Source organism: Paralichthys olivaceus, chromosome 16 (assembly GCF_024713975.1).
Source record: "Paralichthys olivaceus isolate ysfri-2021 chromosome 16, ASM2471397v2, whole genome shotgun sequence".
NCBI classification, from domain to species: domain Eukaryota; kingdom Metazoa; phylum Chordata; class Actinopteri; order Pleuronectiformes; family Paralichthyidae; genus Paralichthys; species Paralichthys olivaceus.
Window position 1 is genome coordinate 19,006,192 of NC_091108.1, and position 16,600 is coordinate 19,022,791.

General features: G+C 41.0%; 1 protein-coding gene across 12 annotated transcripts in view; it reads left to right on the plus strand.

Annotated features, from left to right (window-relative positions):
• The window catches only part of ctnnd2b (catenin (cadherin-associated protein), delta 2b), a 154,789-nt gene that overhangs the window by 29,009 nt on the left and 109,180 nt on the right, over positions 1-16,600 (plus strand). For 10 of the 12 annotated variants that reach the window (XM_069511174.1, XM_069511173.1, XM_020110668.2 and 7 more), the window contains exon 2: positions 617-753. In XM_069511174.1, coding sequence (XP_069367275.1) covers positions 622-753 — 132 coding nt within the window. In that variant the 5' untranslated portion in view covers positions 617-621. Of the gene's footprint in view, positions 1-616; positions 754-14,859; positions 15,091-15,296; positions 15,432-16,600 lie in introns of those variants that run through there. The other 2 variants (XM_069511181.1, XM_069511182.1) reach the window with 2 other exon arrangements.

Below are 16,600 nucleotides of genomic sequence, written 5' to 3' on the forward strand. Positions count from 1 at the left end.
TGTTGCATCGTTTGTTACAAATGTGTCAGAATGTCTTCTCTGTTTTCACCAGGACTGGATATACCTTTGTTGGAAGGAGTATATAATATACTCCTGTTGTCACAAATCTAATGGGTGACACCACTGCCACTTTATATGGTACTATGCTTGTCCTATAATACTGATATTGCTGTGATCAAATAACTACTTCAATAGTCTCTGCTGTCAGTACTACTGCTATCACTTTTATTACTAAACTTCCACCAGTTATTTTCCTCTCAGCGCTGTGAGGTTTGCACTCTTGCATCTCACTGGCCTAGATTTTATGTTACAGAAATGTACCAGTTCACCTGTCGAGGACGTGTCACTGCTCTTTGCCAAATGTGTAATGTGATATGCTCCAGCTCCCCAGGACCCTGAACATGAATAAGTCTATATAAATTATAACAGAAAACCCACTACATTGATGCTATACGTGTGTTTGCAAGAGTGTGCCTCTCTTTACCTCTTCCTTCATCCATATCTGTGCATATGGTTATCCATAAGTACAAGAGTGTAGGTGTGACAGCCACTCAACCTGAACGCTGGCATGTCAGCATGTCTTTAATAATAGTAAAATAGTTCCCTTGTTTTCCAGGAGGTATGCCAGTGCCTGAGGTGGCGTCTGACACTGCCAGCGCTGCCACCATGTTGAGCCCGGTCCTCAATGCCTCCAACGGAGACGGCTCTGAGTCTGAAACCACCTCCGCAATCCTCGCCTCCGTCAAGGAACAGGTTAGAGCTGTGTGTGTGTGTGTGTGTGTGTGTGTGTGTGTGTGTGTGTGTGTTTGTGTGTTTGTGTGTGGTATGACAATTAATGACATTGAATAATGTGTGCATACCCAAAATTGTCCATTACAAGTCTTCCAGTTCTTACAGGCTGACATAAGGCGACGGTAAACACAAATGACAGAATGTCCATCCCAGTTAATGTGGCACAAATTGCACATTGTATCACACCCACCTTTTAAAGACACTGCATAGGATTTCTTATCCAAAGAAAAATGTATTTATGAAATGTATACTTTTAGTTATCTTGGTGCATTACAACCCATTTCCAACGCAAATACTTGATTTAGATCATGATTTAGAACAGTGGTTAAAATTTAACATGCACCAGGCTGTCTGACACTGACACAGTTTCATGCTGCTACAGCACCAACATCAAGATTAACTTAATGCTGATCTGAAAAGCAGCAGTGTTTAACTGGACCCTGTGGTTGAACAGTCTGGTTGGTGGCGGTTGGGACTCTGCCCTGTTGCACCTTTAACGACAGTGTGCACACTCTAGTCCCTCGAATAACAAGATTATCAGCTAGTGTTCACTTGTACTTCAAACACTTTTCGGTGGACTGTTAAATTGTGCATTTGGTAACCATGGTAACACATATGTATGTCCCCACTCCTGATCATGGACAAAGAACAGAGCTGTTTGTCCTGCTCTCTGTATCTTGGTAGTCCATGAAAAAAGAATGAATGAACAGAAGGAACCATAACTCTCCAATGACTGAGTTCATCCTTATGACCCATTCTTAGTCTGGACCATGACTGTATATAAAGATGGACACCTCATGATTGCTCCCTGAAGCCAAAACGTCTCAACAACCCCCTAGAGGCTGGCTGCAGAATAGTTGCTAAATCCCTCTTCCTCCATGTCAGTGGATGGGACATGTCCGTACTAAAAATCAATAATTTTTTTCTCAAAGATGTTTTTTGTAATTTTAGGTTTTAAGTGTTCATTCAATTACCGTAGTTATTTGATGCTATAAAGATGGGGTGAAGCATCGTGATTGATAGCTGAGACTGACTCCTGATTGGTCAAGTGTCTGTTTCGCGGGACCTCAATACTGCGGCTCCATTCCCTAATTGCTACTGCACAGACTTTGGCTCCAAATGTAGAAGAAGGCAACGTTCGTAGATGGTATATTTAGGCTTGATTACTGGATAGTGGGAGGAAGTAGAGACACGTCATCCATCTTTATATACAATTTATGGTCTGGTCCAAATGAAATGAATTACAAGTCTAAAAGTGTACAAAGAATAATTCACTGCTGCACTCTTGTCTAGTAATAGTTGCAGATAGTTTTGCAGATGATTAAATCTTGTACCTTGAAATCGAAGATTTAGTACAATTAAAAGTCTACATCAATGCTAAGAGCCCCTGAGGAGGAATGTTGGCAGGACCGCTTTGTTGAAAACAATCTGTACATTTGTTTGATAGGCTGAGTCAAACTGGTGGGGATCACCTAAGCCATAAGTGTTTAACCACAGAAAACAATTTAAGCCTCTGCCAAATTTAACATTAATCCATCCAAAAGTTGTTTACATATCTTAATCTGGATCAAATTGTTGAACAGATGGATTCTTGCACGGCCATTGCCAACCCCCAGAGCTACACTACTAGTGTAGTTTGAAACTACTTTTACTTAGCTTACGCTCTCACAGAACCAATCACCATTGAGCAAATATATACAATTTTAAATGTGATGTGGGTGAGATCTCATTACCGAAAGGGGAACTTTACACATCAAAGTCTGTTTACATATCTTGGGGGAGGAAGCTACTATGGTGTATGTGCTGAAAAGTTGTCAAAACCCTTGTGTGGCTCCAGAGGGAGCTGTTTGAAATCTGATCAATGTCCTTGAGTCACTTGAGCCAGTGTCAGTTTGGGCTGAAGGCTACAAGTTTGGAAATGAAAAAAAGTGTGTGTGTACTAGTATAAATACAAATAAAATGAGTGTCCTCACTAAGATAGAAGTGCAAGGTTGTGGTTTCTATGTAGAAAGAAGTGATCTCTCACACATCTCTGCTTGAAGCTAGAGGCTACAGACTACATTAGTCCTTACTAACATAACTAATATAACAGTGGCTAAGTTGCATTATGAGTAATGCATGCTTTAGGTTTTGGAGTGTATCTAATGCATGGAGTCATCTACAGCTTCTCAGGTTCTTCTGGATTGATTTTGATTTGGTTTACTTCTATAACAGTGGATAGCACAGTTGGCTCTGTCTGGTGATGTGTAGTTGCATGCAGTTTGTGTGTGTGTTGAGGGGGAGTTGATATGGTGGATACAGCGTGTCCTTGAGTACAATGGGATGTGAAGAAAAGTACTCAGAAGCTAAAGATAGACAGTGAAAATGCTGAGAGTAGAAAAAAAATAATGCATGTTTTAGACTGAAGCCTCACTTTTGAGTAAGTAGAATGTTCGGGAAGACCATTCCTGGTCTAAGTAGGTCATGTAGACATGGACACACACACACACACACACACACACACACAGGTCGTGTGCACATGCTCACTTACAGATGATCTAGGACATGGTAATGGCCTTCTGCAGAGAAGAGAATAAAAGCTGAAGAGGCGAAGACAGGAGTGGAGGGAGTGTCGGCTATGAACAAAGTGTAGGCGAACAGATAGTTGCTCACTCACTCCTCCACCTCCCTCCTTCTTCGTCTATGAGCTGGAGTCGTTCTATTTCATGCTCCTGTGCCACTGTGAAGTTATTATTTCCTAAGTTAGTCGTTTGTCACTTTGTTTCATACTTTTTCAGTGTGTTCTTTTCCAATATGTTCGGGCTGTTGCCAGTGTTTGTTACCAGTCTGCAAAAAAGAGGTAGGGAAGTGTGTTTCTGGACACACACACACACACACACAAACACACACACACAACCTTCCTGTTCATTTTGGTTCACAAAGACAAGGTCAGGCATGAGAGACCAAGAAAAGGCTCCACACACAATTGGATACACAGAAGTACACACACGCAGGCACTCTGCACACAAACACACACACACACACACACACACACACACACACACACACACACACGTACGTGCTGCCACTCAGACGTTTACCTCTGCTGACTCACACCAGGAGATTCCTGCTGCTGCTTATCGTCCATTTCCTTCAACCCACATGAGATTGATTAGCCATTTGACGTTGTATTCATCACATCTGTCAGCTTTTGTCCTCGCATCGTTCATCGTCTCTGCTGTCAACACATCTGCTATTGAAGAGGCACGATCAGGGGAACCGCCATGGATTTTGGGCCCCATGATATCACATTGGTCCCCACCCACCCTAACACCACCACCACCACCACCATGGGCTATGCCAACTCTAAAGTAAAAACACTGTGCAGACATGAATGCAACATTCTGCATGTAGTGGAATCAATCCAAGATATCTCCTATAATAAAAGAGCAGGAGAGACAATCTAAAGCTTATATTTATGATATTATATTCTATTATATATGATAGTTTATGCCAACTGACATGATAAGGAAGTCACAAGGATCATGCAAAGTTTAAAAATATATTTGTCTTGGTATATCTTTGCATCCTATAGGACTATAGACACAACCTTCATCTTATATAGATTTGAAAATAATTTATGATCATATAGTAGGATAATGATGTCATCATGGCTCATAGGGCTTAACATGGTGCAACATCCCATCTAGCCTTAACCCTCAACAAGAGTAAGTAAAAAATCAAATATTTAAACAGGGGAAAAAATTTGGGAAACACCAGAGAGAGCCAGATGTGAGGGAACTCTCTCCCAGGACGGACAGAAGTGCAATAGATGCCACGTGTAACTGAAAACATCAGCACAATGACAGTATTTACAACACTGATTAGAAGAAACAGTCTCCTAATCTACTTTAGAGACTTTCGGGATGACAAGTAAGCTTGAATTCTGGGAGTGCAGTGCTCCTGCTGTATTCTGACATCGGCTCCTTCAGACATTCTGTAGACTTTTTACAAGGCAGCTGGACTCTGCAGAAATTCCAGAGGCATAGATTTATTTCAATGAAGCTGAAAGATGATGCTCCACCCGTGTTTCCAGTGACTCTTTTAAATAGCTCTTTTGCTCTTTCAGTGCCATTTGCACTGTGATTGTTGCAGGGTTGCTGTGCACTTTTAGTGACTCAGTAATAGATTGACGGTGTCTCTTGTATATGTTTCTTTTTGCTAAAACAAGAAAAGAATCTCTTATTGTATTAATACATTGTGCAAATAAAAAATTCTATCAATGATGACATGTCAATAATTGAATGTTCCAGCAACTGAACAGAGCAAAGTGACAGCTCTGACGGAGGTTCCATGTGGCCTATTTGACAAAAATCTGACAAACTGTCTTGTTGAGTGACGGATAAAACAGGTGAAAGTGGCCCAGGGTATTGATGAACTGTCTTTTGCTTTGCAGCCTGGCAACAGTCCCGACAATCCAGTCGGCTGTGAAATATCAAGACGTGAATGTGTATTTAAAGAAAATCCAATAAGCACAAACAAGCACTTCTTGAAAAAGTAATTTAGAAAATCCACGTTTTATCCAAGTAATTTAGAAAATACATGTTTCGTGGGACGGGTGAGAGCCTCCGGAGTTTCTCAGGCTGGCCCCCTGGTATAAAGTCTGCAGAAAATCCAAAGGAGCCGATGTGAGAGCACAGCATGGAGAGAGTGGTGGGGTCGATGACATTTCCAACACATGCAAAAATTTAAATATCAAGAATAAAACAAATATCTCTGGATGGAAAAGCAGAGCCACACACACATAGAAGACGAAGAATAAGATGTCAAGAGGAAAAGGCTACTGGTGATAACAGCAGACACTTGTGTTGATGTGCTGTTAACCAATTCACATGATCTCTGCCGCTGAATTAATACATTACATCCAGCCTCTGCCTGCTGCACCTCCCCCGCACCTGGCTGAGAATTTGTTGCTGTTGTGAACTCATCTAAGCAGAGAATCTACTGCTGCGTTGTGCATGTTTAAAGGAAACCTCAGGAAAAGAGTCTGGACCCAATTCTCTAGAGTTCCTGTCAGAGTTTCATGTCTGAAAACGGCTATAGTCCTGTAGCAAATATTTGTGACCCATTCCAAGTACATATTTTACCATCCCACTGGCATTGAACATCAGACCTGACCTTTAAAATGGGCAGGAACAGATAGATAGGTTGACAATTAACTACGTAATTTAGCCTGATTGAAATTGAGGACAGAGTATTCCTAAGCTACAGCAGCTCTCAGATGCGGTACCTTCATGTGTTTGTCCCACACGAAGTGGCTCACACCAGGTTCCTTCTATACCTGTAATTCAAACTATCAGAGATGAAATGGGAGTTCAGTGATTATCGGTCTCCTGAGATGTGATTGAAGCAGCAGCCAACTCAGTACTTAATTAAGTGGGAGTGACTGAGTTTTAAAATCAGTATCTAGTCAGATGATTATACAATATTGCCGTTTGTCACAGTAAACATTTTGACATGTCGTCTTGTGATCCAGGGCTGGCAAACAGGAGCGGACCGCCCAATTGCCATTATTCCATGCGGTATGTGGGCCAGATGTAGGATATGGGGGATGTGGACCAAATCTAGGCCAAAACTATATTGCTATGATGGTGTGGCATGTTAAAATGCTTGTTGGCATTTAGGCTATAAAATATAAGCTTCAGGATTTCCATATACCCACTTAATAGTTCAATGATCCATAAGAATTTAAGTTAGGGGATGGGGCCAAAGAGAGAAGTCAACCAACTGAAAAAAAAGCACAAAGAAGTAATTTAATTTAAATAAAAAAAAAAGGATTTCCACTGGTTATCACGAGTGAGATTTTAGGCAGGATGTGGTGTATGTGCTGCCTCTCAGCCACCACGGGATAATTAATGTGAATCATGGTCTTCTGTGGAAGTGTTCACTCTAATTGGCACTGCAGCAGAAAGCAGCTTCTCTCTAGTGCAGACTGACCTACAACTCATATGAATCCAAATCAAAAGCAGTTTAGGCTGAGGTAATTGGAGTTCTCTTTCTCTGTACCTCTAATTAAACGAAATTAAACTAAAGTTCTTCTCTTTGTTTGAATTATCATTAAGATTGAACTATTACAAGTGTTGTTTCTTTTAATTTATCACATTTACTTTGTTTTAAAGCACAGGTACTGTAAAATACATACTTTCCATTATTGGTGTCATGACATTGTAAGATGATAAGAAACTCAGGGCTAATAGCTTGTTTAAAAACAATCAACCTTCTGTTAATTGTAGTCACTTGTTGATGTTCTTTTATTGGTGTTTCTTTAAAGCAGCCCTGTGATATTAATGGGTGCTATCAGGCTCAAAGATGCTTGCTTCATTTGTTTCTTAAGGATTAATTAAAATTTCAGTACTGCATTGGATAATGTGTGTAAATGATGAAATATAGTTTTCTGCTAAGTTCACAACTGTGTTATATGTTCATAAGAAGTGTTTTTTAAGTAGTACAGAAAAGTTTAAGGACTCAGGATTGAGAGAGGGATCGTTGGTCGAATTGAACTCATGCATTCGATCTCTTCGGTCCACACAGACTCCGACCAACGTTCAGCCTCAGAACCAACTGTCTTTCCTCCATCAGGTGCCACTGGAGCTGAGAACAGCGGCCAGATAAATTGTCTACACCTGGCTGACTGACAGCAGATTACTGGATATAACTAGTTTTAAAATAGGCTGCACCAGGTTTTATAGGAAGCTAGACAGCACACAGTGACACCAGGAGCCTTAATCAGTGATTATAGATACAGATAATTCAGAGCTGGAGATTTATGTTATTTAATTACTGTATGTGCAATTCAAACCTCACTGAGTGAGACCAGAGGGAAAAATATAGACTCTGGTGACGCACATCTCAGATTCAAGGAGAATTAACACATACGATGAATTGGAAATGCGTGTGTGTGTGTGTGTGTGTGTGTGTGTATTTGTCTTGAGTTCTGGTCTTGCGCTCCTGACCAAAGAGTTCAGCTCTCTCAGTTATATTATGTAGAGACCCGAACAGATGATTAACACTGCAAAGGAAAAGGTATTGCAGTTTATACTTGATGAGCATAACTCTGTTGATTATTTTATTTCTGGCACTGAGGTTATAAAACAGATGCAGCAACGTAGCCAGAGCCAAAGTTTCAGTTGATGCATTAGTGAGCACTGACTTTTTTCCACTCCTTTACCACCTTTTCCAACTTGTCCTTCAACAGATACATTTTTTTTAAACCTTTGATAACTTGACCTTTCAAACAAGCACAGTGCAGTTCCTGCAGATGGCCTTCATCTGTATTTGCTGTAATTAGTTTGATAAAATGAATCATTGTCTTTTATATTCATGTGCCTCGTTATACCTTTATCATGCCCCTTTTTATCCCTTTTTATACCAAGGGTAAATAAAGTGAAGGCCATTGACGAGCAGGTTCTGCTTTTAATTCTATTTTTTTAATCATTTAACATTTACAGTCCAAAAGCCATCTGTCATTTTAATGAATAAGAACAATAATTGATGGTGCTGAACTGTAGTTACTCTCAAGTTATTTCAAATACAGTAATTATAATGGAAAAAAATGGACCAGAAGTCTGACAAATATGCAGATTAAAAAAACATTTCCATTCACAATGCTGCAGTGAACATGCAGGCCACTGAAACCCGCAGCTTAATTTGAATTGGAACATGGTACCAAACAACCAGTCGCAGCAACAGAGCAGAGAGTGTCGGAGCTAAGTGTCGTCCACAAAAGGCATTAAACTCTCTTTAGAACAAGAAGTCAGAATTCCTGCAGAACCAAATCAGTAAGCCTTCCTCTCCCTCACAGCCCCTGCAGTAAAAGTTTATCTCATATATTTTCAAAATGTGCATATTAATAGATGTTCTTGATCAAAGCTGAGCTTCTGTGGTAAACTGACTTCTTTGACATCACTGAAGAAAATGTGCGCACAGAAGGCTCAAGGATGAATCATCTTCCATAGATACACAAACAACACAAACTTACAATGAAAGGACATACGTTGGACTCTCTACCAGTGACAAGCAGTAACAGATTACCTGATGAGATTTTACAGCTTAAATATAAGTAAGTGTATATTGAAACATTAAAGGTGTAGATGGTTAATAACTCCCTTGGAGACATCTTAAAGTTTTTTAAAGGTCCAGTGTGTAAGATTTAGGTGAAAGGGATCTATTGGCAGAAATTTAATGTAGAATAATATTCATGATGTTTTCACTAGTGTGTTTCATCTAATATGAACTGTTGATTGCTTTACCCCAGAAAAGGCCCTTTATATTTAAATACTTTATATGTACATCAAGGGGACCCTCTCTACGGAGGCCGACATGTTTTTTACATTAGTCCAGACTGGACAAACTAAACACCTTTTGAGTTTCTATGAAAACTGAAGCTACCACAGTTTCTTTTTCATGTTTGGGAGGAGAGGGTGAGGTGAGGGGTGTTCAGCTGCAACTTCAACACTAGATAACACACAATTCTACACACTGTACCTTTAAAACCGATGAGAAGAAGAAAGAAGGATAAAAATGTCATAAGTCTGGCTCATATCTTCCACAATCACCTCAGGCTGCTTTTAAGTATAGTCAGGTCATGTTAATTATTGATTAAACTAGTGCAGTTTCTGTTTTAAACCTGCCTGTTTGGAATGAGATGTTTGTTTAATCTGTGGTGAAGCTGTTTTTAGTTTTCTCTCTGAAAATGTAAAAGTGAGCTGCAGTAATTGAGCTGCAGCAGGTAAAGACCAGCTGCTGGAGTCCACAGACCCCTGAAGCTGCACCTATTCAGTGAACCACGACTCTTGAGTTGCAGCTACAGCTGCTGCAAAGAGCTGGTTGCCTTTTTATTCAAAGTTTATGAATATAGAGCACATCCAAACAATACAATACACATGCCAAGTGTGTATTCATAAGATGAACGGTTCTTGATAAATGCGAGCCACATACATACAGACAGAAAGACAGAAAGACAGCCAGAGATTGATTACTTTTGAAGGAGGGACCCCGTTCATTTAAGTACAGCCAAGTGTGCATTTTAAGACAAGACTGTTGAGACCTTGTCCATGTCTTTGGAGTTCTAGTCTAATTTTTTCTTGAATTCATCTAGTGAAACTCTTCATACTCTGGTCAGAGCTGCTCATTTTCTGTCTTTTTTAAACAGCACCAGCAGATACAAAGTGTTTTTGGGCAGGTGGAGTATTTGACAGACTTCCCATCAACTGGCAATAAGACCATAAGGTGTTTCAATGTTATTAACGCAAAACAATCCCTGCAGAACTAGAAGTTTACCTCCTTTTTCCCGGCCTTGAGCATTAAACATCCTTGAGGTTTTCCTGCAGTTTGAATGAGCAACTTTACCTCGATGCTGGCTGAACATTTCCCCAATTCTGCGGCACAATGAGTTTGTTTTACAGTTGCTCATAACTTGCTGTATCTAATCCTGTGCTTAAAACCAGTTTCAGCACTGTTTCAGGTGGTGGTGGAAACGCAAGATTGTAGGAATGAAACCTTGACAAATAAATAAAACAAGTCAAATCGGTCAGGTTCAGGATGAATATTTTGGTTTCGCTATCTGCAGACCGCTAAATCTCCTTGAATCTGTCTTCCCTGGTGCTGCAGTTTTCCTTTAACTCATTTCACCTCTCTCTCTCTATGCTTCACTGATCTCTGTCTTTCTATCGCACCCCACCTTCCAACGTAGGCTTGTTTTCCTCTGCCTCCAGGACGATTTTGTTAGCGACTTGATGTTCTTGATAATTTTCCAGTCGAAAACAACAGCTCCAGACAGCAGTGGTCTTAGTTGTACAGCCACCTTGACATTTTCTCATTGGACAGCTCCCCCTCTTCTAAACCCACCAAATGCCAAGCGAACACTACAGGGCACAATTAGACTGCTTTGCACTGGAGGGGGTGCACACACACACACACACACACACACATGCACACCAACTCTGCTCCGCATGCAGCCCACCACTGTCCTACAGCCATTTATTTTACTTTACTAATTGCTTTAATGGGGTTTTCAAGGGCCAGCCTGTTCCTGTAAGCTAGTGGCGGCACACTAACTCTCTATCTGTCTTCTCCCTGTCTCCATTAATAGGCTCAACAATGGAGCTGAATCTTTACTAATACAATCAGTTGACAAGCTCTTGATGCTCATTAAGACATAGTTAATTGCTGTCCCTTTACTTAATTGCTTATCAAGCTATGATTACTCACACACACAAACACTCACACACACAAACACACATACACACACACATTAAACTTGTCACTGGAGCAGTTAATGCCTACATTTAAAATGTAGATTTACTTGAATGAATGAATTGTCTTTGTTTTGGTTTATTTATTTAAATCTTCCACAATCAAAATTACAAAAACATATTTACTGTGCTAAAATTGTGTTTTTTAAACTTTGCCCTTTGGACAAAGAGAACGAGATTTTCAGTTAATTGTGCTACAAGACAAAAAAAAAGACTTCAATCTGCAGTGGCAGCCCCATGTACGGAGGCTGTATTTCTCCTGCAGTGACGGTAGGTTTGGTTACCACCTGGCCCTTTGCAACATGTCTTCCCCTCTCTCTCTCCTTCCTTCACACTTAACTCTATCTTATTATTCAGTTTGTTACATTCAAGAATTCCTTAAAAAAAAGAAAAGAAAATGACATGAAAACTCCTGACACACACAAGAGTAAATATCAGGATAAAACAAGCTCTGCTGTGATCCACATGTAAACGGATCCGGTCCGAAATTTGAATAAAGAAATGAAGAGAGGGTTTTGCATGCCGTCTGTATTTGCTGTGAGTTGTGAATTGGTTTTATTGGTGGCATTCATAGAGATGGGAAGAGGACAAGTCAGGAGAAAGGAAAGCACAAACAAGTTTTTAGATCTTGTGGAGAATGGCTGAAGGGTGTGATACTTGCTATGAAGTCATGGGTTCGAATTTCGAGTCTGGGTAAGCGATGGTTGTGCATGGCTGTTTTTTCGCTTTGCTTCTCCTTGTTCTCTTTTTTTTAGACATGCATGTGTAGCCTAGAGCACAGTAGCAAATTAAACACAATTACAATATTTAAATGGAAATTCACATTCAATGTAAGTGTAAGATAAAGACTTTCAGGCATGTGGTAAAGTGCTTTAATTAAATATAGTTTTTATTGCCGTCTTTGGGGCTTGTTAGTGAACTACTGGAGCTGTTTCATGATGGCTACCTGGGGACATATCAAGTGAAGTCAATTATATTCATGTAGCCAAAAATTACACATTTCCCACAAAGGCTTTATAGTATGTGCATAGGATCCTCTTTATTTCTATATACTAAGTTTATATAAAAAACATTTTTGGTCAATATAACACAGCAAGCTAGCTGGCTGGCAAGTTTTCTCGTAAGAGCCCTTATTGGTCGCTCAACAGTCTCTCGAGTCTGTTCCTCTTTTGTGGAGCAGATTGTCCAAATGGATTGTAACAATGGATGATGCAAAACATTCAATACACTATTGTCCTGTATTTCATACTCTCCAGGACCTATTGAATTGAACTGACTTTGCTCTTCTTGTTGTTGTAAATCTTTGTAAAGTTTACAACTTTTCAACGTTTGCATTTGTTTTGATTCTACTGTAAGTTAGGCTTTTAGGTAGATAGCACAGTGCTATCAGCTTTTGTACCTTCTTGGTGAAAATTACTGCAGCTGGTCAGTTTTTATTCAGAGGTAGTTTGGGGTTAAATTTGAAGATGTAACACAGATAATATGACAGATTTCTTTTATTCCACTTTGGACTCTGGCTCTTCTTTCTCAGAAGGTAGTGTCAGGACAGCTCAGGTCAGTGGCTCAATTCCTCATGTGAAAGGTCATGAAAGTTGAGCTGCAGCTTTTTGCTTCCATGAGCAAACCAACATTACAGTGCAGATTTAATGAAAAAATGACCAGGCTGAACTGAAAGCTATTTCATATGCTTTCAGATATTCAGTCAGTTCACATAAGAGAGGCTCTGATCTGTCTAAGATGCCACTGCTCTGTGTAGGTTAGGTGTGTATGTGTTTTGGTGTGGAGGTGTAGGTTTGCTTTTAATATTTTATAATGGACTCCAAGGAAGAGCTAAAGTCACAGAGGCTGACAAAGGTTTAAGGTGTAACTTCACACCCAGCTCAGATCCCCACTCCACCCACTGCATCATTTTGAAAAAGTGCTTGAAGCTGAACTGGTGGCTGAGGAGGCAGATGGGGGGCTGTGGGGTGCAAGGAAGGTGGGGCTGCACGTCAGAGTGACTGTCAGTGATGTCCTCAAAATGGAGAGCAACCAGAGTGAAACATGAGCCACCTTTGCCACAGAGGGCTATTTAGAAGTCCAGAACCCCCTGGAGGACGGTGGAGGACGGTGGTGGTCCGGAGCCGCATCACTTCGAGACTTTGGCTTACAGTAATGCACGAAGCTGGAGCTCTCAAGCGGGTGGGGTCTCTGAGTGGTATTGTTAGTCAGAAGGCTAGTTTAATGTGCTGTAAATAAGCTGTAAATGTTTGTAATTCCCATGAATATCTTGACACAAAATGTCCAACAAATTAAGGACATCACACTGCCATCCCTACCATTGATGTCCTTTACTAAGGTGTGGGTGCAGGCACTGCAGTCGCCTGTCTCCCTGAAAGAATATTTGTTGTAGGGAGGTGAATGAACCCACCCATATTTTATTAGATGGTGTTAACTTCAATGTAAATGTCATGATGTGTCAAGGTCCCAAATGGTTGGCTCTATTTCAGCATTAGCCTTGCAAGGTCCAAGATGGTTTGAAATACTGGGTGGCATTTTCATTGTACATTGTGACGCCTGTTTTCACTGTGCACAGGACTACAAAGAATTCATGAGCCATGATCAACCCATGAAATGCCACTTTTAATAAATTGGTTAGAAATGTGCTATTAAAACCAGTAGGATGTGTTAGTCCGAGTAAAGTCATATTTAGTTTACAGCTCAAAAAACATTTAATTGTGCAATACCTCATTTAAAGGTTTATTATAGTCTGACGAACTAGTTTAGAGAGTCTGGTTCTTGATGAAGGACCCAAAAGTCCAATCAGTGCGTGGACGGACAGGGCTGATTTCCAGGGTTCCGGTGTAGATCGGTTGGACAGCAGGACAGGCAGGTTTTGTTTGGATTGAGGCTTCGGGCTGAGCAGACAGACGAGACAAAGCTGGATACAGTGACAAGCAGGAAAGTGATCCTGGAGCTCTGCAGGAAAAGGGGAATTACAGAGGAGCAAGGCAAGCTAACAGGCATTCTGACAGGAGCAAGGATTAACTGGGCAGGCGCTGGCTCTAACAATAAGTCACATAATGTGACTGATCGATCTGGAGAGGACTGGGTGAACAAGCAGGTGCTTACATAGTTGAGCCAGGTGAGTGGTTGATGAAATGATGTAGCACATGGTTCGTAGAGCGGGAGCCAAACTTGAAACCACGAAAATACGCTCAACACATACACACACTGAAAAGACAAAAAACTCAGAGGGAACAGACAGGAGGGGAAACACAGGAGTGCAACAGGAGGGCAATGTCCATCAACCCTTAAACAGTCGACATGAAAGTGAAAGTGTCTGTAGGCATGTGTGTGTGTTTGTACGGAGACATGAGTCTACTGTTTTTAAAGCGTGTGTGAGTCTGCTCCGCATCCATCTTCTGTCTCTTCTGTTCCCGCCCCCTATTCTCCGAAAACCCCTTGTTGCTTTTCAATGATGGTCGGTGGGGGAATGAAGGGGGGGGGGGGGGGGGGGGGTTGCAGATGGTCTGGCCACAGAGAAAGAGAGAGAGGTGGAGAAAGAGAGGCAAAGAGTGACTGGTGAGCAGCGGGCTTTTTTGGCAAGGTCGGCCGGTGGGAGGGCCCATTGTGATGCAACGTTGCATAAATAATGCCATGGGGCTTCTAAATGCTCCGTTGCCATGGGGACCTTTGTGCCTCAGTGAACACAGTGTGTGTGTGTGTGTGTGTGTGTTTCAAGGCCCCTGAGGAGGGACGGAGAAAAAGACATAGACAGGGACACAGAGAGAGAGAGGGGGGCTGAATTGCAGTCAGCTCAAGTGACACTTGTAGTGTGTGTGTCTCTCTCTCTCTCTCTCCCTCTCTCTCTCTGTTGCTCACTGTGTCCTGACCCAGGACAGATGAGTGTTTGGAGGAGGGAGAGAGAGAAGGAGTGCTGAGGCTTTTTGACCAGAGGGGAGTAAAGAAAGGCGGGATACCTTGTGATTTTGTGTCTGTCTGTGAAGATATGGTCCATGTTAAGGTATGTGTGCTCCCTTTTTTTCCTTTCCTAATTTGATTTTATAACTTTTTCCCATGAGAATCCTGCACCAGCACACATTCCACCATGGTCTGTGGCTTCTTCTCTACAGTAACAGGTGTCTGCCTGTCAGCCCTGAATTGGAGGGAGCAGAGATGGAGGGGGGGGGGGGGGGGGTTCGCTTTTGTTTGGCTGTTTTTCGAGGAGCCTTCCAACCATCCAGACTCACAATCCAGCCAGTTAGTCAGCCTGCTTACCCTCTCAGACATGCTCTCAGTTTTAGGAATACATAAAAAAGAGCTTTTCATCTTTTCCTTCATGTGCTGTGGTGATGTTGCCTCAAAGTAGGTTGTTTTTCCTCGGTTTTGCTCTTTTTCTTCAGCTGATGGGGGTGTATTGATTGCAAAAAGTCGGATCACACGGGGGAAAGCATGCGGTTTTCTTGCATGCAGCGCTGTTTGAGATGTAAATAGAGATGTGGCTTCTTAGCAAAGTGGCTGATTTATGTTCGCATCAAAAGACTTTTTGTTTTCTCTTCAAATCAGACTAAACGTGATGAGATCAGAGACTCTGAAATCATCCATGTGCCTTTGATAACTGACTCCATGCTATAGGTTTAGAGAAAGGATTTCGTTTTAACATGGGTATTATTTTTTCTTCATTTTGAAAATTATATAACACTAGCGCAGTAAACAAAGCCAACTCAGCACAGGTGATTTTTTTTCCGTGGAGCAGTGAATATTTTTATCTGAGGCGCATTGTAAACAAGTCCACATACCATCATTATGAAGTTGTGTGAACAGGAAAGAGTGCATGTTTCTCTCACTGTTTAATACTACTCACACTTCACAGCAATGTGTCAGTGTGTGTGTCAGTATTAAAGCATTTTATTAACATCAACAGACTGCCCTGCATTTGAAACATTTTCTACCCCAAAACTGCAAAATTAAGTGTGATTTATAGTTTTACAGCAGAACTGGCAACAGCACAATGCAATTAACTGTGTCATGAAGTCAATTGGAAACTTTACATGAGGCTGTGTACACAGTTAAAACAATGGCTGGTGTATGCCTCTGTGTATGTGTGTGTGTATGTGTAAATAGTTACCACTAAAGTTACCACTAAAGAGAAGATTGTGCCTAATTACAGTGAAATTTGCAATTTGATTTCTTCACTTATTACATTAATGAGTCATTATAATCAAATTGTATCATTATGGTGGAAAGCCTGGATTGGCTTGAAGCATCATCAGCGTCTAAGCTCCCACAGACCAGCACTCTGCTCTCCGTCAGTGCTCATAGGCAGATAATTGTGTGGTTACTATAAATAGCACTCATGTTTGTTTTAAGTGGTACATTTTATGACGTGTTAAGGGAATTTCAAATCTTCAAACCGTTTTAAAATTTCACTATTTTTCTCTGACTGTGTTCGAGCGAACAAAGCAGTCTGACTTTTAATTCACTCTTAATGACATGCATGTGATGTAGCTCTGTCTGGCTGAAAACTGCACGAG